The sequence below is a fragment of the Corvus kubaryi genome, unplaced genomic scaffold, assembly GCF_017639235.1.
Source record: "Corvus kubaryi isolate FWS band 111438036 unplaced genomic scaffold, C.kubaryi_AGA036_p1.0 37272, whole genome shotgun sequence".
Taxonomy (NCBI): domain Eukaryota; kingdom Metazoa; phylum Chordata; class Aves; order Passeriformes; family Corvidae; genus Corvus; species Corvus kubaryi.
This window is the reverse complement of record NW_024581084.1, coordinates 3,040,941-3,061,791: the sequence shown is the minus strand read 5'-3', so window position 1 is coordinate 3,061,791 and position 20,851 is coordinate 3,040,941. Positions and strand designations below refer to the sequence as shown.

The 20,851-nt window shown below is 45.0% G+C and overlaps 1 protein-coding gene across 4 annotated transcripts in view; it reads right to left on the bottom strand.

The window, feature by feature from the left end:
- The window catches only part of ASPSCR1 (ASPSCR1 tether for SLC2A4, UBX domain containing), a 46,072-nt gene that overhangs the window by 24,637 nt on the left and 584 nt on the right, over window positions 1–20,851 (bottom strand). For 2 of the 4 annotated variants that reach the window (XM_042025688.1, XM_042025689.1), the window contains exons 1-7: window positions 15,269–15,379; window positions 15,130–15,185; window positions 14,326–14,437; window positions 10,579–10,679; window positions 4,137–4,194; window positions 3,259–3,332; window positions 2,076–2,493 (exon numbers count right to left, since the gene is read on the bottom strand). In XM_042025688.1, coding sequence (XP_041881622.1) covers window positions 2,076–2,493; window positions 3,259–3,332; window positions 4,137–4,194; window positions 10,579–10,679; window positions 14,326–14,437; window positions 15,130–15,185; window positions 15,269–15,367 — 918 coding nt within the window. In that variant the 5' untranslated portion in view covers window positions 15,368–15,379. Of the gene's footprint in view, window positions 1–2,075; window positions 2,494–3,258; window positions 3,333–4,136; window positions 4,195–10,249; window positions 10,386–10,578; window positions 10,680–14,325; window positions 14,438–15,129; window positions 15,186–15,268; window positions 15,380–20,851 lie in introns of those variants that run through there. The other 2 variants (XM_042025691.1, XM_042025690.1) reach the window with 2 other exon arrangements.

Here is a 20,851-nt window from a genome sequence, read left to right as displayed (position 1 = left end):
TGACATCAAAGTCAGCTTGCAGCTGTCTGTAAACCATCTTTAGCCCAAGAAACGAAGGGATGCTGGCACAGATTTTATCCAGCCTCTCTTCAGCTTCAAAAACCACACACAGGCAAAGCATTAATGGGAAGATTCTTTTACAAAAATGGACCTTTGATGTTTAAAAATAATTTGTTTTGTTTTGGGTTTTTTTTCCTCAGGACTGAAAAGGGACAAAAAGCAGATGCCATGTGGCTAGCCCTACTTGGCTGTTGCCGCTGGGAGGAGAGTGGAAGATGGCAGGAGTGGAGGAGGGAACAAAATGTAATCAATCAGCAGCAAAAGTACCAGAGATCAAAGGGCTTGAAAGCAGCCGTCAAAATCACATGCTGTTTAACACAAGGACACAACTCCCCCAACAGAATCTGCAGCTGCTTCAAAAGCTGCTCTCAGACAGGAAGGGCGGCTGGCTCCAGAAGTGGTTTGAACTGGACTGTGATTCTGAGAAAGACATTGGTTCATGTGAATCTTTCAGTCACCACCACTCAGCCCATGCCCAAAAAGCACAGCTCCACATCAGGCTGTGAAGTCAGTGAAATGATGGAGTTCTGCCTCTCCCACCAGTGCACAGAGAAGTGTGGGCAGCAAGACTGGTGAAGGATACTACCACAAACCCTTGCACTTCTCCTCCCTAGCCAGACACAGTGGAAACTCCTCCTTTCCAAATCCCTCATACATGAGAGGGCAACTGAAGCAAGCAACACATGAGACTGGACAAATCACCCAGCCTACTGTTTAATTCTCCATGCTCAGGGTCTGCTCCAAAAGGTTAAATAACACTGATGAGACAGACCCAAACGTGTTTCTAATACACTGAAATATTCACCACTGCAGGTTGGCATGGCCTCTTTCTGCTACTTGTGCAGTTCATAACTGCTCCAGAGTCCTTCCAGGGTCTGGCTTCTGTTCCTAAACAATTCAGAACTCATCAAAAATAGACTGCAACCACAAAGAAGTCAACTAAGGTAGAGTCTCTACATCACCATGAAAGCATCCACCGTCTTGCTAAATTCCTCCTGGACTAAGCTGCTCCCTTTGAAGCTCCCCAGGCATCCTTTCTACTTATAGCCTCCTACTGTTCAATCCTGGCTGGATCAGACCAGAGGAGATTCAAACGTCCAACTCTAGGAGGTACCAAAGAGTCAGAAACAACAAAGGGGATCTCTGAACATGAAAGCCAGCCGCAGTGATGAGCCAAAGAAGCAAGAAAAGAGCTGCTCACTGATAATCCAGAATGGGAAACTCTCAGTGCATAATAACAAGGAGTAAGTTATTAACTGAATGGCTCCTGTACTTCATGCTAGGCTACTTGCCAGACATACCCAACCTTCCTGAAGGCATTCAATTTCATACAGCTGCCCTACAGAAAGCACATTTCACATCATTCCCAGGTCACTCTGGGATGGCATCACAGCACTCTTCAGCCATCAGTTCTGGAATCTCAACATGGCTCAAGCTCTTTTAATTTTAACAAACGGTTTTACTTCAGAGACACCAGCAATGGTGAGATGTGCAATTTATCTTTCTAGAAAATAGTTAAGAGAGAGGCAGACTATTTAAGAAGCAGGATATTTTAGATTAAGACAGAAAACACTTCTATAAGCAAGCAGAAATACAGAAGGAAAAGGATGGAATGTTTCTGCTTCATCTGCAATACTAAGAAAATTAAGTCACAGGGCTCAGGTAACAAAGTGGGCATTTGTTCCTGAAATCTTGAGAGACTGAGGTGTAGGATCTTCTGGACTGTGATTTAATGCAGCTGTGTTGCCTCTATTTGAACTATTCATCAAGATACCTAAAGATTCAAAGTTTTGCTTGCCTTTGGACAGCAAATTCTTCAACTCACATCCTTTATATTTCCTACTTCCTTTTTGAACTCAGGCAGAACTGTATGTCATCAAGGCACCTAATCCTGTAACAAGGGGAAAAAGTCCTAAATCTGGAAACATCTTTTTCCTCATGGGAGCGCAGCCTCAGGCAAGGCAGGATAAAAAAAAAGCCCTTGTTGCCCAAATTGCAAACACATTTTCCCTTACCTGTTCTTGCTCCTTTTGCAGTTCTTGGCTGTTCTTAGACTTCTTTGGCTTAGAAGGGCCTCCAGGGCTGGAAAAAGCTGTTGGCAGCTTTGAAGACGGTACAGCTACAGGAGAGTGCCCCGGATGCTCTCCATCTCCAAAAAAAGGGGCAAATGGGGTAGGCTCAGGCTCTGGGGAAAGCCATAGCTCCTCGAAGCTAGCATGAGATTCTTTGATCGAGTCTTGCTTGTGTGTGCAGCTGTTTAAAGATATGGCCACATCCCTGTGGTCCAAGTCCTTTGGAAATGTGTGTGCTTGAGGTAGGGGCACATCCACTGCTTCCTCCATAGAGCCTCGCCTCACTGTTGGCTCATTACAAGGTACCGTGGCACCCACAGCTTCCTCTCCACCAGATGAACTGCATTTCTTCATGACAACTCTTAAAGACACCAAAAGGAATAAAAATAAAATCATAATCCTAAAAGTACTGTCCTCCCTGTTCTTAGTGTGTCCACAACACAAAGACAACAGCTGACTTAAATACACCCTGATTTAACAACTTTCTTCTTCCAGATGCCTACAGAGAACAAGGTCCAGTTGCTGTGAAGTGTGGGGTAGAGGATCAGGGGGTTGTGCAAAATAACAGAACAGGGACCCGCTCCTCTAGAAGAAAACTGCCTTCCAGAGAAAAACAGCAGTCAGTTGTAAAGCATAGCTTCTAATCACTCCTGCCTCCTGTATATACTGCAAGGAGCTGGCCAGGAGATCACAGAAAGGTTGTCTCTGACCCCAGCTCATCCCCCAACAGCCAGCAGGGCCTGCAGGGGCTGGAAGTTAAGTGCCTGAGATCCAGAGCAGGGAAGAACGAAGTGGTAGCTGATGGCCCTCTCAGAGAGACTTTTAACTTTGAATTGTCTGTTCCACTCAAATGAGGAAGAAAAAAAAAGAAACAAACAAACAAGCTCTTTTAATCTGCACGTGACTGGTCAGTGCCAGCATCTGCTGCTGTGAGAAGCACATCTGGGCAGCAGTTTGAGATAAACAGGCAAATGCAATAATTTCTGAGTGCCGCAATGTTTTCGTTTGGAATCTTCTTTTGTGACTTTCTTTTTTTATCCCTTCCTCTTTTGGTACTTGAAAGAAAATAAATTCAGCAACAGAGTGGAAAGGAAAAATAAAGAAACCGAGCTTTGCTTCTCCCAACCTGACAATGGCATTGCCTCCAGTCAGGCCAAGTGATTTCAGTGTTGTCTTCTCCAGGGCATCTTTTCCTGATATCTGCAACAAAATCAGAGGAGAGTAATTATGGCCTCTGATTCCCCAGGAGAGCATGTAAAGCTCTTGACAGAAAGAAGCCTGTATCCAAAGAAACACCACACAATACAAGAAACAGGTGAAAACACACTCCTGCAGCTGGAAATCAGACCTGAATCCATCTGTTTCAACCTGTACTGTTTTACCAAATTCACAGCTTATTAGAACATCTCAATGGAAGATGACCTGTATATATTTCCATCTCATACACACATCCAAATGGGATCCAACTACAGCAAAGCTACTTTTATGTCAGAAGTTGAACAATAGGCAACATCTCAGAGCTGCAAGACAGACGATTTCCTTACATACACCTCCTGTCCGTCTGCAATGACCTATTCCAGAATAAAGACAATCTGTCCACAGAGGTCAGTGGGAAGTAAAGGGGACAGCTAGGGAGAGCAAATTCCATAATATCCCCATACAAAATATCTAACAAAACATTAATAGCAAAAGATCAAAACAGAGAAAAGCAAATATTTATTAAAATGAAAACACTGTTTTGACTCAAGTTTTAAAAGAAGTTGGAAAGAAAAGCACAAATAGGTCATTGAGCTCATTTTATGGGCTCAGAGGTCTCAGCGGCGCAAAGTTATGTGCCAACAGAGCTTTTTTCCATACAGACACGTCATGCTTTGAAAAGACCAACATTTTTCTATTTTCCCCCTCAAGAAAGTTCAAAAGAAACACTTTCCAGGTCGGAAAGCATAGCTAAGTTTTCTTATGTTTTAGGGACATGAGACAGTTGAGAGGCCTTTGGAGACTTACCTCATCTCGCATGTAAATACAGACTGGAGACAATTCACCATGCTGTTCCATCAACTCCCTGCAAGAAAGAGCAAAACACTGCAGCATCTGCAGAACAGCCTACCCTCTCCAAAACCAGTGCAGAGTAACAGTATAAAGTGAAATCAGCTGGCAACACTGTCACCTATGTTTCTCCAGCAATAACCACCTCATAGTTCACAGAATCACTATTAGACATTAGGTAAACAATTTGCTTCAATGCATTCACTTTTTCTTAAACACAGCCTAAAAGTTTAAAAGAAAAAAAGAAATAAGTAAAGTAAATTATTAAATTAGCTGATCTTACTAGATAAATTTAAGCTCGTCACTGTTTTTGTGCCTCAGTACCCAATCTGAAACATTACTTAGTTATACTTGCTCTTTTTAATGCAAGTTAAAGACCTCATTACAGTTTAGACTGAAGTTTCACTGGGGAGAGGTCCATTTCTTTTCACATAAGCACAGCAACAAACAAAATGAAATACTGTTCTAAAGCAGATCAACTAAGGACAAAGAACTTGCCTTAGTATCATTTTAAAAAAGAAAAGAGAAAGTAAACAAACAAACAAAAACAAAGAGCACAGACTTTCAGATTCTGGAGACCATGAACAAAGTAAAGCCAAATGAAAGACTGCCACTGTAGACAAAGTGAAAATCAACCCATATTTAAGCACTTCAGTGATGTAGGATACATACGAGCCATGACGCGAAGTCCCAACAGACCATCTGCAGAGGAAGACATAAGTGAAGGACCCTTATCACTGAGATGGGGAAAAAACAGTAAGATGCTACTCTTTCCATTTTCCTCTAGATAAGCAATTCTGAGGTATTCCAGTAAGAGAAGCTTTATTATGTATTCGCTTGATCGAACACAAAAAACAGACAGGGGAAGGACAATCACAGCAAGTCTCAGTTCTCAACCAGCCAAGATGATGTGATTTCAAAAGGGGAAAAAAAAAATGATTGACACTTTCAGCATGAAAACCTCAGATGTCTACAGAAAAGTAAAAAGCCTTACAGAATTAACCAGTACATTATGCTGAAGCACTGGAATCAGTGAGAGCATTAGATTCAACATGAGAAGAAACTCTGTCATGTTGGTCTCCACTTTCAGCAAAGTGAAACTCAAACTGAATGTGGTAGAGAAGAATGTGGTAAAACATGAGATGGAGAATACTTTGCTTCTCACCCCAAGCACCGCTTACCAATGGTAAGAGGTGACCAGGAAAACACCGCCCACCCTAAGACAGTGCTGGTTTGGAAAGATATACCTGGCTGAATTCTCACAAGCATTTTTTCAGAAGTTTCAGATTCAGACATTTCAGCCTAACTCAGCCTGGAAAACTACAAAAGGTGAGAATGTTGCCCAGGATTCTCCCCATCTACACAATGAGAACGGATGAGATTTATCCTTCTCCCTACATCCCAGTAGCTCTTCTTAGCACATTCTGTCTCAAACTCCCTGTCCTGGCAGTTGCACCAGGATATCCCTTGGTAAAGAGCTGTATGTACCATCCGTACTGTAACGGTTTTTCATCAAACACAAAACAGATGAAACTCCTCCTCATGGTAAACTTCCTTCATCTTACTGCTCTCTACAATCCAGTTGCAGGGGGGGTTGGTGGGGGGAATGGCTTTCCACTCACTCCACCAGGAAACCATCACCCATCACCTGTGAGTCAAAGAGAAGCCACCTCTCTGCAAGGCAGCTAAGGAAATCCACCTGGCAGCCCAGGAACGTGAGGCCTCTGGAGCCAGTTCCCAAAGTCAGCTTGCCATTTTATGCCTGACTACACCAAGTGTTCGTTATTGAACATCTAAGGAGCTTTGCAAATGACTGACTTACAGCATTATGTGAACACTTCCACTTAGCTGTCTCTTCAGCCACCAGATTTTAGTCCCTGCAGTGAACTTCACAGGAAAAACCAAAACCTGCAGGACCCTGGCAGCCTGAAAAAAAAATCCAGTAGTTTTCACTGAAAATTAGAAGTTTTGGAAAGGTATTTCTACTTCACACTACTCTGCATTGTTTGTAATTCCCCAGTAGCAGTAATAGCCGCACTTCCTCCTAAATACATCTGCAAAACATTGATCAACTTAGCATTCATCAAGTGTCACAAAATTTAAGCAGAAACTCAGACTGCTTCTATCTAGTACATCACTTATACCTATACTTGTACATTCAGGGTACATTCTCTATCTTGTCCCTAAATTTGTGAGCATCGTACCTGGGGCATGGATCAGGATACAACTCTAAGAACACGATGTCAGTGATCAATGCTGGCTGCATTCTGACTTTTCCTGGAAAGGAGTTTAATGAACAGAGTCCCACCACTTAAAACATTGTGCCTTCAGCATCACATGATTTAAACATTTCTATTTTGGATGCAGTATTACCAGAAACAAAGTTATCTCAAGGATTTATGTAGGAAAAGGATCCCTTAAGTAACAGTTGAAATCCACTCAGTCAATCAAGCGTCTGGTTCTGAAGTGACTGTACATTACATGGTCTGTCTGTGCTGTGGCCACACTGACTGCTGCTGCTAGAAGAGCTGAGAACTCCACAAACAGGCATGCAATATACCCAGCCAGCAGGGAAAGACCACCTTAGGACACGGATAACATTCTTCTGTTCTGGTAACAAGGAAATAACCCTTTGTACTTTAGCAACCTGCTTGCCCAGCAGAAGACCAGAGTCTGCATAACCAAACAGGTCTTCTGCTCTCAATGCAGTGGTTCCAATTAACCTTCAAATGAGTGTCATCATTTTCACAGCTACTTAACAACAACAGCTTTGTCAACATTATCTCAGTCTTTCTGCTACGTCCAAAATGTTTCCTAGAGCAGCTGATTAGAAGAATATATATACAATCGAAGTATTACACCATACTGTAACACATATATATTTAGCCCAGCGTAAGTGACAAAAGAAACTGAACTGAGAGGGAGGTAACCAGCCTATGAAGTAGAAAATGAAGGGAAATAGCCATTAAAGTCCATGAAAATTCATCAAGGACATTTACACTTAGACTCAAAACTCAGCCACAATGAGTAAGTGAAACCAGAAGCCACTCAGGATCGAGAAAATTATGATCACCGGAAAATTATGATACTCAATCTTTGAGTAATTCTCAAGAGCCAGAGGACATCAAGGATTTCCAGCTGAAGGATGTGAGGGAGCAAACCTGTTAAGGACAAACCAGAACTGAGAGGTCTGTTTGGTTTAATTGTAGCAGTCTATATGCCATCTTGATCAAATGGTTAAAAGCTTGCAAAGCACAGTGGTATGGGACAAGGTGAGTCACAATGAAACCCAGAGGTAGAGCAAATCCAAATAGAGCAAGCTATGAAACCAGTCCTGAGGGTCAGGTCTATTTTAGGAAAGTCAGCAGCTGAGAACTACTTCCAGACCAGTTGCAACATATTCCAAGGAGTTTATAGTACCAAGACTGTAAGACCACTATTTCAGAACACTTCTTCCAGCCACTACAACAAATCCCATTGTGCAGAAAGCAACAGACACCAGAGCATCCAAAATACTATATGCAAACTTCAGATTATGAAATACAGTTAACTCTCTGACTCAAGGTGAGCAACCAAACCAATACTAGAATAGGTCTGCCTCCATCTGTGATTCTACAATTAGTTATTCTCTTTCAGGGACAAAAAGCACTACACAATGCTCTGCAGGAACCAAGAGATTAAGTTTCTCATACAAAAGAAGATTGTCTTGTGATATAAGACCCAGGCTCCAATCTCCACTGTTCCTCTGGCAGCAGTACCTGAGGAAATTCCCAAGATCAATGCCTGATGATGAAAGGCAGAAAAAAAAAAATCTTTTCTCAACTGGAGAACTGGAACAAAAGACCACCAGAGACTGCCCTTAGCACACCATAGCAGGTTATTGCACTCAGACTTCTCCAGACAATCCAGGAGAGATACTCATCCCCACCTTATTTTCAATAGGTTTTGCTTCCAATTAAGATTAGCTGTATACCTCAAGGAATCCTCAATAACGGTGCACAAAAGACATAGGACTGATGAGACACAGAGAAACGGTACAGAATCACAGAAAAGGCAGACAGAACAGCCCAGGGAATAAAAGCTTGAACCTCAAGCTGCTGTCTGTCAGGAAAGGTGGATGACAACCAGCTAGGGGAAGAAAATCTGAGGCACAATGGAACACGTCCTCACCAAAGATCAATAGGAGAGGAAGCCAGCTTGACTTACAGAATCTAGTTTCACTCACTTTTCCAAAAACTGCTTTCCACTTCAATCCAAGCAACTCTTCGAAGAATCTTCGAAAAACGTATGGAAAATATCTGAACCGAATGAATGACCCCATAGAAGCAGTGAAGAATCATAATGACTATCAAAGATGTCTCTTAAGTGCCCAAAGTGCAATTGCTCTAAGGACAACAGCCCATAAAGCTGCTGAATCATAATGGCTATCAAAGATGTCTCTTAAGTGCCCAAAGTGCAATTGCTCTATGGACAACAGCCCATAAAGCTGCTGAAGCTGCAAGGCAGGCAAGAGTGGGAGATAGAAATGCAGGCTTCACACTCATAGGGCAGACAACACTGTGCCCTCAACCAGCCTCTGCAGCACAGACTCCAGGCAAAGATCCCCAGAGACTTATTTTTGTCTAACTCTTGGAAGCAGCAGGCTCCTCCTCCAGCTGCTGCTAATCCATTACATGCACCCACTGAGGCAAGCACACACATCAAACATACTGTCCTCTCTTTGATGTGCTGCTCTTCAGAGGGGGAACGGCAAGCAGATTAGATTCCTTCATGTAGTGATCTGACAGGGCCTGTAAACATCTTGTGCAAGGACTGCCGCACGCTGAGAGGAGGAGCAGCCCTACAATAGCTTCCAGACCTTCTTCAGACCCAATTAGCCAAGATTGATGCTGGAAACCCAGGGGAAATTCCAGTGGATTTAGAATACTTCCCCTCACGCACTTAGAGCAGCTGAGCATTCCAGGAAAACATCTCCAGTTGGAAAGTCCAAGGAAGGATTCAGCAAACATCAACAATTAGCTGACTAGTTAGCCAGCTGAATCAAAATACACTGAACAGCAACTCAGACCATGAAATCTATATGGATAGCTGTAGACCAAGCTTGTCCTGTGACTAAATCACACACAGCACCTTTGCTGCCTGTTGAACTTAATCAAGTTTGCGAAGTCCATCCAAACATCTGAACTCAGCTCCCAGAGGGCAGAAAAGAGCAGCTGTGTTCTGAACTGAAGTTATGAATGCTTAGCACACTGCAGCAGCTAGAAGCTTAAGAAGAGCAACATGTATATTAACGAGTAGTAATACAATGACCCCATAACCAATTATATAAAAAGCTCAAAATTTAAACCAAAGAAATAATCAACTAATATGTGAGAAAGCCACACACAGGTTATTTGTCACTGTCAGTAATTACCACCCCCCCACCAGTCTACCAGTCCCCAAACTGCAACAGGCACTCCTCTCCTCACAGAGGGCACACAGGGTGTACCAAGGGACAAGAGGGGACTTAAAACACTCAGGAAAATTATACCTGTGGTTTTTGTCCTACCTCTTTCCTCGATCAAAAGAAAACTAATTCTTTCATTGCTAGCATTTACATGAATACTGTTCCTTCGCTCAGGAATAAATGTCACATTGTAGACCTGGTCCATGATTAAAAACGGAATGGTTGTCACAGCTCCAAGGCTTCCTCTTCCAAACCATGAGAAATAGGAAAGAAGTGCCTTTCTTTGAGAAAAGTTTATTAGCTTGACATTTCAAAACAATACAGCCTTTTAAAATCAAAACTAAAGACAAGAGGTAGCACTCGATGTAGACTGCACTAAAATAGTAAGATTTCTAACCCATGTACATATTCAATAAATGTAGAACCAGAAATTCTTCCATTTAAACAGGATCTAATCAGTCTTTTGAAGAGTCCACGTTAACCTGCTGAGAGCTCCAGATTTCCTTGAAGAACATGCACAACAGCAAGCCTCAAAAGCAACAGCGACCCATAAGAACCCACTACACTACAGGGAATGGCAGCACAGAAATACTGGGGATCAAGATCATCCAGGCTAACACCTCACCTCTGGCAGTAACTTGACTTCAAACAGGTTTGTGTGAAAGGAAGGTGGTGCAACATATCCCAGTATCTTCACAGCTTTAGGAGTTTGTTACCAGTTTATGCCCTGAATCAGGAGTGCTACTCCCAGATTAAAAAATAGTAATGAAACTATGGAGTGTCTGAAAGAAATCTGAAAGAGCAAGGAAAATGCAAACATCTCTGTTATAAAGGAGAAATCCCAGTCAAATAAACGCAAATTCTACAAATCTGAAGGATTTAGCTGGGTCACCGTAACAATTAGTGCCATGCAGTGATCCATCCAAACAAGTATTTTCTCACTGCATTGCTCACCTGATCTTTGCAAAATGGTTGAGAAGTTCCCACAAGGTCTGTTGGCAGAGGAAGCTGTCTTGCAAACGGGAGCCATCCTCCAGCTGTAATGCTATCCGAACCTATAGGAACACCACACTGAATTCATCTGAAAATTGAATGAAAACTTATTTTTCTTCACAACTTTTAAAAATATTTCAGTGGTCCTTGTTCATCCATGCAAACATTCTGGCCTGAATTCCTGTTCGTTGGGATGAACAGCTCCTGAGCATGGCAGAGCCCGTCCTGGAATACTAATCAGCTTTCATGGGTCCCTCTCCCCTGCCACATCTTGAACTGGAACATATTCAGAGAAAAGCCAATGCAAACATCCCACATAATGTGTCATCATGAGCAACGGAGGTGTTCTGTTTTATACCAGACAAAACTTTACAGTAAGGGTCTTCACAGCTACATAAAACAAATTCCAATAACCCAGACATGACTGATGCAGCTGCACCATCTAAAACACCAACACAGAGCTTTGTCCACTTCAGCATCCCTTTCCAGAACAACTTCCCTGGGACAAAACAGTTTACTTGCACATCCACACACAAAAACAATGAACACAGTCCCCATCTATCCCTGCATTACTGAAGGCCTAAATAACCGTTACAAGTCCAAAGAAATGACATTTGTAATTTGCAACTCACTAATGCTTCCTAACCACCAAATTTTGACATACAATTTAAGAGTGAAGTAGCAAAAAATCTCAACGATAATTCTGGATGTTAAATTATCAAATTCTTGAACACCTGCAGAAAAATGCAAGGGCCAGCCAGCTGCTGATTTTAACAGGTCTTTTCCAACCTGGAATGCGAATACCCACATTCATTAGCAGGTGCCACATAAACTTCAGAGAATTGCTTCCCGACCTCTCCCCCCCACCCAAAAAAAAGGAAAAAAATCCGAGGCATTTCTAAAGTGAACACATGCTGGGGTTGATCCTTCAAACTCCTGATTGTCCCAAGGGAAAAGTCTAGCAGCTGACCAAGCAATAGAGAATGGCAGAGCACTTTAAGTGTTATCTTTACCTTCTAGAGAATATTCTGCCTTTTTCAGAATGTTTTCCCAATTAGCTCACGTGTCTAAAGAAAAATCATAGAAAATCCTGTAGCCACTAGATAGAACCTGGTTTCTCCAGTCAACTTTAGTTTTCAGAAGTCCACAAAAACTGGCCTTATTCCAAAGCCTGAGAAGGACATTAGCCCAAGACAGCCAAAGCCACTTTCTTTCATTCTGTGTTTTCATGTGTCCCTAACACTCTCAGTGTAGCCTCTCACTGAGTGTAAGATGTGTGTGCAAGCATGAGGGCAGGGGCTACAGAGAGATGGGATAGAGACACATTCCAGCAATCTACTGTGATTTGCATGGAGGAATATGTTTGTCATCTGCCCTGGCTCCCACCAGTCCTCACAGGACTGCAAATGCTGATCTGCTGGAGACAGGAATTTTTCTACATAAAGGAAACAGTGGCATAATTAACAATGAGCCGACAGTACAATGTCGTTTCATCCCACCATTAACACAACCTCATGGTTTCTCCTACACGGAAGACAAGCCTTAGATTATTCTCAGCTACAGCAGAGCGATGACAGCTGACATCACCATTCTGTAAGAAACCAGCCCAGAAATTCAGACTACCAGTTGCATCAGGTTTTGGGCAACAGTTCAAAGCTAAACATGTCACGAAAGTCTTATTCAGTCCATTAGAAAAGTCTCTTTGAAAACCCCAGGGGCTACATAAAATAATAGCGACCAGTGCAAATTATTGTCTAAGTTTACAAATATTTAAACAAGAGGCTGACAACTTTAACACCAGAGCTGTACTGATAGTGCTCCTGCATCACCTGCCATCACAAAGGGAATTTGTTCAATTTTTCACTAAAGAACTGTCTTACAGGAAACAATGTTTTCCACATGCAAAGGCAAATCCAAAAGCTTTCTATTTTTAAAACATCAGATTTGCTGAACGAACTCATGATTTATCAAAACCTGTATTCTGTCTCTAGGGTAACTGCTGTCACTACAGGAAAGCACACCTACTTCTACAAACATAATCTTAATAGAACATACAATAACAAAAGACACAGAATCAAATTCATCCCAACATTACTGCACCCAGCCAGCATGACTGAGTGCATCACCACTGCCACTACACCCCAGTCACAGTCACCTAGCTGTTATAAAATTCCCTATTTTTTAACACATACTCCCTGTCGCAGGGAATTCTTTTTAAATCTGCTCAAGTTTGTGGGGCAGGGATTCTGTTTAGACTCTGCTTTTCACGTGTGCATTTGCTGCATCTTCTCACCTCCATGACACAGCAGCCAGCACTCCTAGGGAAGCCTCACTTCTGTAGATTGTTCTGCTGAACTGCAACTGAATAGTAACAACTTACGCTTCTACTAGCTCTTCTCTTTTGTGATCTAAAGTAACTATTCCACACTATAACCCCTCTCCTACAGTGCACAGTCCTTCTTGCCCTTTCTCATAATGTAACTTCAGGGAAAACAAATAAAAATCACTGTTTTCCTTCAGTACCTCCCAAACTGGATGCAAATGTCAGATAGTCGTCACTGCACCATTTCAAGAGAAACACTCTTCTCTGGAAGACAAACTCCATTCCACCACAACATTTCACTGAAAATTTTAAGCAGATGCTACTGGTTTGTGGTATTTTTTTAAGTAAAGATGTCATTTGAAGCACAAATGTCTTTCTACCCCAAAGTTAGAAAAAAAGGCATTAGTGCCAAAACAAAGAACAGAGGGGTTTTACAGAGAAAAATATGAACATCAGCAACCCCCAAAACTACGTTACACAGTGAACTAGAGCAGAGATTCCAAAGCCTTCTCACACCACAAAGTTCACTTTTCAACTTAGCAGTTTCTCTCTGTGCCAGTTAAAGCAACTGCCTATAACAAACACCTCTAACACTGCTTGGCTGACAGACATTAAGAGATCAGCACCAACAGACCTGCAACTTCGATGGAACTTGAGAAACTCCCTATGAGGAAGTTAATAAATAGCAAGATGACTGTTAGTGATAGACAAGTTTTCATTCCCAGGCTACTTAAGTAAGACCACACATCATTTTTACAACATGAAAAGTTCACACTCAATAACATCTATGCATCGCTTGAAAAGTTATGCCTCCAGCCACAGGGATACGTACAGAAGATTTTTACACTCCTAAACATGGCCATAATTTCTAGAGAAAACAGCATCCATAAGCCCTTTGCAAATGATACTAAATAGGGACATTTGGCCACTGCTGAACTCAGAACATGTAATGAAAGGCTCTAAAGCTGTGTAAACACGCCACGAACACCAATGCTAGGAAAGCAGTAAAAGAAGATTCTGTAAGAGTCTGAGATTTAGTCAAAATCCAGAGCTGGACAACAGCAACTGAAACAGAAGTTAGGAAAGGGAACTGAGTTAGTAATCACTGATGTTTAACTTCTTAGCTATCCATGACTACTAGTTTTTCAGTTCCCCAAACCATCCCGTCCTCCAGCACAGCTGGTACCCCATGCTCATGCAGACTCTAAGCAAAGACTTTCAGGTACTTAATTACCATTTTCCACTGCACTTCAACCAGTCTTCGGCAGGTCTCTGACACAAGCATGGCCACACCAACCTGTGCCCTTGCTCATTAGATCTGATGGGATCATATCAGCACAACTGATAAATGAACAGATCAGGTCACATTGCATAAATGAACATACCGTGGTTCCAACTCCTGCTCTGTTAGTGACTGGCACCATCTCCAGTTTGGCATTGTTGGGCAGCCTAGCAAATCTCCACTGCAAGGACAGGTCCAAAACATTCCTCTGAAACCTGAAGGGGAACAGAGCCTATGAGCAATACAAAGTTCAGGTATTGTGCAAGAGAATTCCCAGGAGACTGACTAGAAGCCATAAAAAATGATTCAATAATGAACAATTGGTAAATATAAAAGCACCATCAACAAAAGCTCTTCTGCACACCAGAACAGCTGCAGTTTGTAGAGGTTACAGAGAAGATATCCAAATCTATGTTCTTCCTTTAAATGTTTTAAAGAGATAAACAGCAACCGACTACATAACCGAGCCTAGTGAAATACCAAAGTACTCTCCTTTTTTAGTGCTATTCAGACAAATGACAAATAAATGACCTCTCAATTAAGACACCATAAAAGCAGAGGGTCAGACCCCCAGGTAAGAGGGGAGACAGGCGTTGCCGGTCTGTGACCTGGATGAGGTGTCCCATGGCAGCGACATGGGGCCTCGCCGTCTGTCCCAGCAGCGAAAGGAACGTGGCATAGGGACACCGGGAGGAACCGACCTGAACAGAGTTTAGTGTGTGCCCCGACCCCTCGCACCCACCCCCACCGCCCGCTGCGGACTCCGCCAGGCCCTGGACACCCCGCGGGCGGAGCGCGGGCTCCGGCAGCGCCAGGCCCGGCACGGAGAGCGGCCGCGGGCGGGGCCTCTCCCACGGCCGCAGGCAGCCGGACCGGGGCCCGGCCCCGGCCCCACGGCGGCACTCACTTCAGGCCGTACTCGCCGGGGCTGCCACCCTGCTTCCTGCAGACCTCCTCGAGGACCTGCGGAAAGAAGAGAGGCGTCACAGCCAGCCCGCGGCCCTGCCACCATCTTCCCCTCACCCCCCACCCCGCCGCGGACCCACCTGGAGCAGGACCGTGCCGGGCCCCACCCGCACCGTGACCCGCCGCCCGCTGGGCGCCAGCACCGACACCGCAGCGCCTCCCCCACCCGCCGCCGCCATCTTCCGCTGCCGTGCCAGCCCCGCACGGTCGGGGCGGAGTCGGCCCGGGGCCGTCCTGCTGCGGGCCCGCCCCGGCCCGGCGGCTGCGGAAGCGAGCTGTTGCGGGCGAGTCCCGGCCTGGCGGAGCCGGCCCGCGGCGGGACGGGCAGGCGGCTCTGAGGCCGGGGCGGAGCGGTCCGCCCGCGGCGGGTGCGGTTTCCTGGGCGCGAGGGCGGGCTGGCGGCAGCAGCGGCCCTTGGACAGGGCATACGGTGGGCGGCTCGGGCTGCTCCCCCGGCACTGGGCGGGGGCGACCCCCGGCCCTGCCCGCTGGGCCGGGGTGGGGGCGGCTCCGGAGCCGCCGTCGTCTCGCAGCTCCGCGGGGAGTGGGAGGGGGAGCAGTCACGCGTCCCGCTGTGCCTAACTGCGCTTGTGTTGTCCCTTGGGTTTCCAATGTCGGCATCAGTCACCTCCTCCAGGGAAATAAAACATTTTCTCGTTGAACCGGGATCCTGCCCGGCAGCGCAGGCAGGGACCCCGAACCGAGGGCCGGCCGGCCCGGGCATCCCCAGGCAGCGCTGGTGGCCAGAAATCCCTTGGGCTGGTGGATCCCTGTCTCTCTCCTGAGCAGTGATACCGAAAATCCCTGCGCGTACTGGGAAGGTTCTTCTGGGCCAAATAGCAGCCCTGGCGAACCCCGCATTTCACAGGGGAGCGGGGCGCATCCTGGCGCCTTCTCAGTGCCTCAGGAGCGTCCAGGCAGTGTCACAATCGGGGCGCCGTTGGTCAGACAAAGCACAGCATCCTGCTGCCCCTGAAAGCCATTTCTTCTGGCAAAAAGAGAAAAAAGTTGACTTGGAACCTCGCGGTCAGTGCTGCAAACTCAGCTGGTCAGGAGAGATGGCTGCAGCCAAGGAACCGAAATTATCGTACATTTCACAACACACAATTTCCCAGAGACTTTATTTCATTTATGGGTTTCCTCTTCAGTCTCAGCACGGCCTCTGCATCAAAGGCGCTCTCAGATTCGATGACAGTCTGTTTAGTTTGCTATCATAAAAACAAAACAAAACAACCCACCAAAAAAAAAAACAAACCCCAAAACTTTTAGTTTGAGTAACCACTGGAATTTATTTAGCCTAAGTTGTAACCACACGCCAGATACTTTCTCTTTTCTCTACTTCTTCTATATTTATCCTATATGTTAAGCTTAAGTCTCCACTTCTACCCCCAGCACCCACAAAAATGTCTGGTTTGCTTGTCTTAAAAAGGAAAAAGATCCTTTCAAGGAAAGACACTTTCATAGAAGATTACACTTGCTTGTGTTTACCATATCAGCAGCGTGAGAGAAGGGATGAAAATGAGAATTTTAATGATGGAGAGACATCCCCTTGCTTATGCATGTGGATTCGTAAGTCCACCCAACACCGTAACTGTTCAGTGAGATGTAGAGATAGTAATAAAGGATGTCCAGGTGAATAATGTTTAAAACAATGCTTTAAAATGTCTTTACGTGTTGTTCATTCCATTGGGCAGTATCATTGCCATCATATTTATAGAGCTACAGTGTTCAGGATATACAGTTCCCAACCTTTTCAAATTCCTTTTGCTGTAAATATACATGGAGAGGTGTAAGGACTTAAGGGCAAGATTTTCTGAAAGCTGACACGCTTTCGTCTAAAATAGGGTGCAACAAATATCTATGATATTCAAGTACTTCTTAGTCTTTAAAATAGGGAGAGATCCAAAGCTCTGCAACTATCTCACACATAATGAAGATATCCCATTCTTCCACTAATTAATACTTTTTTCTGGAGGAGAAGAAGCAATTAAGATGCCTTTGTTAACTGCAGTGACTATCCCCCTGCTCAGGCAGAGCAGCCATTCCAATTTGAAAGACACATTTTGAGTTTCATAGTCCAAAATTGGTCTCATTTCTGGATGGGTGTAGCTCCTATTTGATGTCTGAAGCAGGCAGCTGTTTCCTTTTTTGCATCTGGAAGTGACACTTCCCTTAAAGAAACGTTGTTCCTGTTAAAAAGACACCAATGTAATTTGATCTGAACATTTCCAAATTGTGGGATTAGAAGTGATTCTGGTTGTTAATGGTATGGCATAATCACAAAGTTGCACGGAGGTGAAGGGTCACATTTCATACCCAGAGCCACTTCTAATCTCAAACATTTATCTGAAATTAGAAGCATCAGGAGAGAAAAGGGGGAGGTGACTACAACCTGGAGTCCATTAAAGTGCCACAAAGAAAGAGTAACCATTTGGGAATGGCTGAAAACACCCTTATATCAGATTTCTGCTCTGACCAGAGCTTCATCTGGAAATTGGTCAGTTAGTCAGTTAGTGCAAAGTCTGAAGCAGTAAGTCCTGAGCCCTGTCAGGCTGGAGGATGCCTGCAAATCTACCAGGTGAGCCCCAGCCAAACATCCTCCAAAAATTCGTCATAAATTGCATTTCTTTGGTAATTACAGTGAACATGCTGCAGAATGATCTTCCCTAATCCCACTTTTCAGGCAGCTGGTGCTTTGCATTCAATACATAGCCCTGGCACTGTCTGCATCTGCATTGTCACAGGCATACAGGGAATAACTCATATTTGCTTCTTCATAAAGCAGCAAAACCTCACCTGCTTTTATTTTTTTCTTTCTTCTTTCAAAATTAATAGGAAATTAGCTGTGAACATCTAGAAATATGTAGTAATGAGCTCCAAAATATGATGCAGAACAAGCCACTTATCACAGTAACAATGATTCTGGAGTGTTTCCTGCTGCCTGTAGCAACATCACTGACCACAGAGTGTCCTGGGGATGTTCAAGAGGTGGTTCCTACCCGAGCATCACTCAGCACATGACATCTGTACGCAGGCTTTAAGAGGGCTCTGCTGCTCTCCTGGAGTTCTTTACAACCCCTGGCCTCGGGGTCAGAGGAGGCAGCAGTAACATGACTGTGTAAAAGCAGGATTCTGTCGGTGAGTGGTGCTGTATGGGGTAACTTACACCACACACATACTTCTGATCAACACAAGACCCAAGCAATGAGCCAGGGAGCTTGGTCTGAGCCAGGACTGCAGAGTGGCTCAAATAAGGAATGAGAGGTAGCTGTGAAGGGGAACCATACCTGTGGTACGAGTCCTTACACAGGACCCAGGTGTAACCCTCTTGGTTCCTGGGTTTCCTTGGGAAACATCTAAAGGGCAAGTGCTGGGACTGCCTTAGTCCTGGCAGGGTACGAGGGAATTCAGAACTGTCTCATAAGCTTTTGTATAGGATAGTCCAATATACTGAACATATCTTGGGACATAGTGGAGCACATTATGCAGGACATTTCACTTTCAAAGGTATTAAATGGAAACTGTATCTCCCTTAACATTATTTCCAATCACTACAAGTCTCTTGCTTGCCTCCTACATACCTCCTTCCTACCAATAAAAATGCCAAATCTCCAGTGCTTGGAGCAGGACTCCAATTCTTTCAGCTTTCTCTGAGCTTCTTTTTGTACTGAGGCCAATCTATTCAATGTAGGGAGGGTCTTATCAAAAGATTAAAACTCAGTGAACCTCTCATGCTGAAGTATTACAAAATTCTCCAAAATCTGTGTCACTTCGATGTTCACTCAAGTTCAGTATGTCAAGGAGTTGAACGGTACCAGATTTAAATGTTTAGAAGTTAGAAAGGCTGTTATACCAGACCTACAGCCTTACATTCTTCCTCATAGCCCCTTGCTCGGCCATGACAAGTAATACAACATTTTACTGAACTTTGGAAGCGTAGTAGGAGTGCTCTGAATGAACCCTCCCCTGAGTGACCTGAACCAGAGGTCAGAAAGCTGAAGAGGGCTCAGTAAAGCCAAGCCAGGCAAAACTTAAAGTTCTTTGCTTCACTTCTTAGGACAAAGATCTGCAACTTTAACATGCATTCCTCTCTGCCATAAGGTTCCTCCCTGGTGCATCAGAATTGGTTGCCCCTTATTGCAGCCAGCTGGTTACCAAGCAAGGCATTAGAGAGTGCAGGAACTCAGCCCTCCATGGAGAGAAAGAGCAGGGACACCAGGAGGAATGCAAGCCTGGCAATGGGAGGCACGGCAGCTTTACTGTGAAGGATGGAGTTCAGCAATCTTACCCCTCCTGTTTTCTTGCTATACCTAGTGGACTATGAGGTCCTGAAGTTGTTTATGCCAAATCTTCCAGGGATCCTGGAACACTCTGAGGACTTTCTGCTTCAGACTTTGCACTAACTGAGCCAGTTTCCAGATGAAGCTCTGCTCAGGCCAACTGATGAGTTCCTTAACTTGTTGTAACTAGTCTCAGTGATCCATTGCTTGGACCTGGCACGGACAGTGAGGAAGGAGGTTTAGGCCAGTGTACAGAAAGATACAATGATGCAGAAATGTGCTGAGACCAAAAACCTGTCAGGGAGTGCATATCGTGCACTTGAGGAGGTGCACAGTCAATTGAGTAGCTTTTCTTGGCTTCAAAGATACTGTTGTCAGTATTAGCACTTAAATATAACATTTGGAGGTAAAAATCTGAGTGAGAACAGAGCAAGAACTGAGAGTACGTAAGAGTAACTGAAAGATAAAAAACCCAACATGGCAAGCAAACCAAAACCACACGCTACGTGTGTAGGAAACATAGAGCTGAGTCTACATTCAGAAAGTCCAAACACAGTAAGGTAAAAAATGTAGTTGCAGCAGTTGGACAGCCCTAATTCCAGCTTGACAAAAAAACCTTCCACGTGCTATTTTAAGATTATACTCTTTTCACCTTTTCTGATCCCAGATAGATTATACTTCCCAGTTAAGACAGTCTTCCTGCTCCTTTCTGGAAGGCTGTCGAGGAGTGTGAGTTGTCCTATTTCGTATTTAAATGAAGTATTCAAAGCGTAGCATTTTCTCTGTTTTTTCCCCGGTTTTTAACTCCGAGGTCTGCGATAAGGCCATTTCCAAGGAATTTCCCCTCTCTCAGATGACCGGCACTCTGGTGACAACACGGCTTTTTCTCCAGGATTTTTCTTGCAATTCCTGGAAACGTCCGGGCCCCGTGGGAGAGCGGCCGGCGGTAAACCTCACGAGCTGCCGAGAGCAACAGGGCGAAGCCTCTACGGCGCGGAGGCTTCGACCCCCGGGAAAGCCGCGCCAGCGGCTGGGGGCAGCAAGGGGGCCGGAACCCCCGCCTCCGGCCTGCCGTGACTCCGGCACGCCCGGGGCCTCCACGTCCCCTCCTGTTCCCGGCAGCAGCATCCTCCGGCCGGGGACGACCCGCCGCCGGCCCCGGTCAGCCGCGGAAGCTAATCAGACCGAACGCCGATGTCTGGGACCAAACGACCGCTTCCCGCTGCGCTCTGGGGGCCAGGGCCAGGCCGGAGTCCGGCACCGCGGGCCATCCCCCGGCCAGCGTGGGGGATCCCGCACAAGAGCGATCGGGGGGCGCGGCGCCGAGCTGCGCCGGTGAAGCGGCGGTGGCACGTCCCGGGGCGGGGCGGGCAGTGCCGCCCA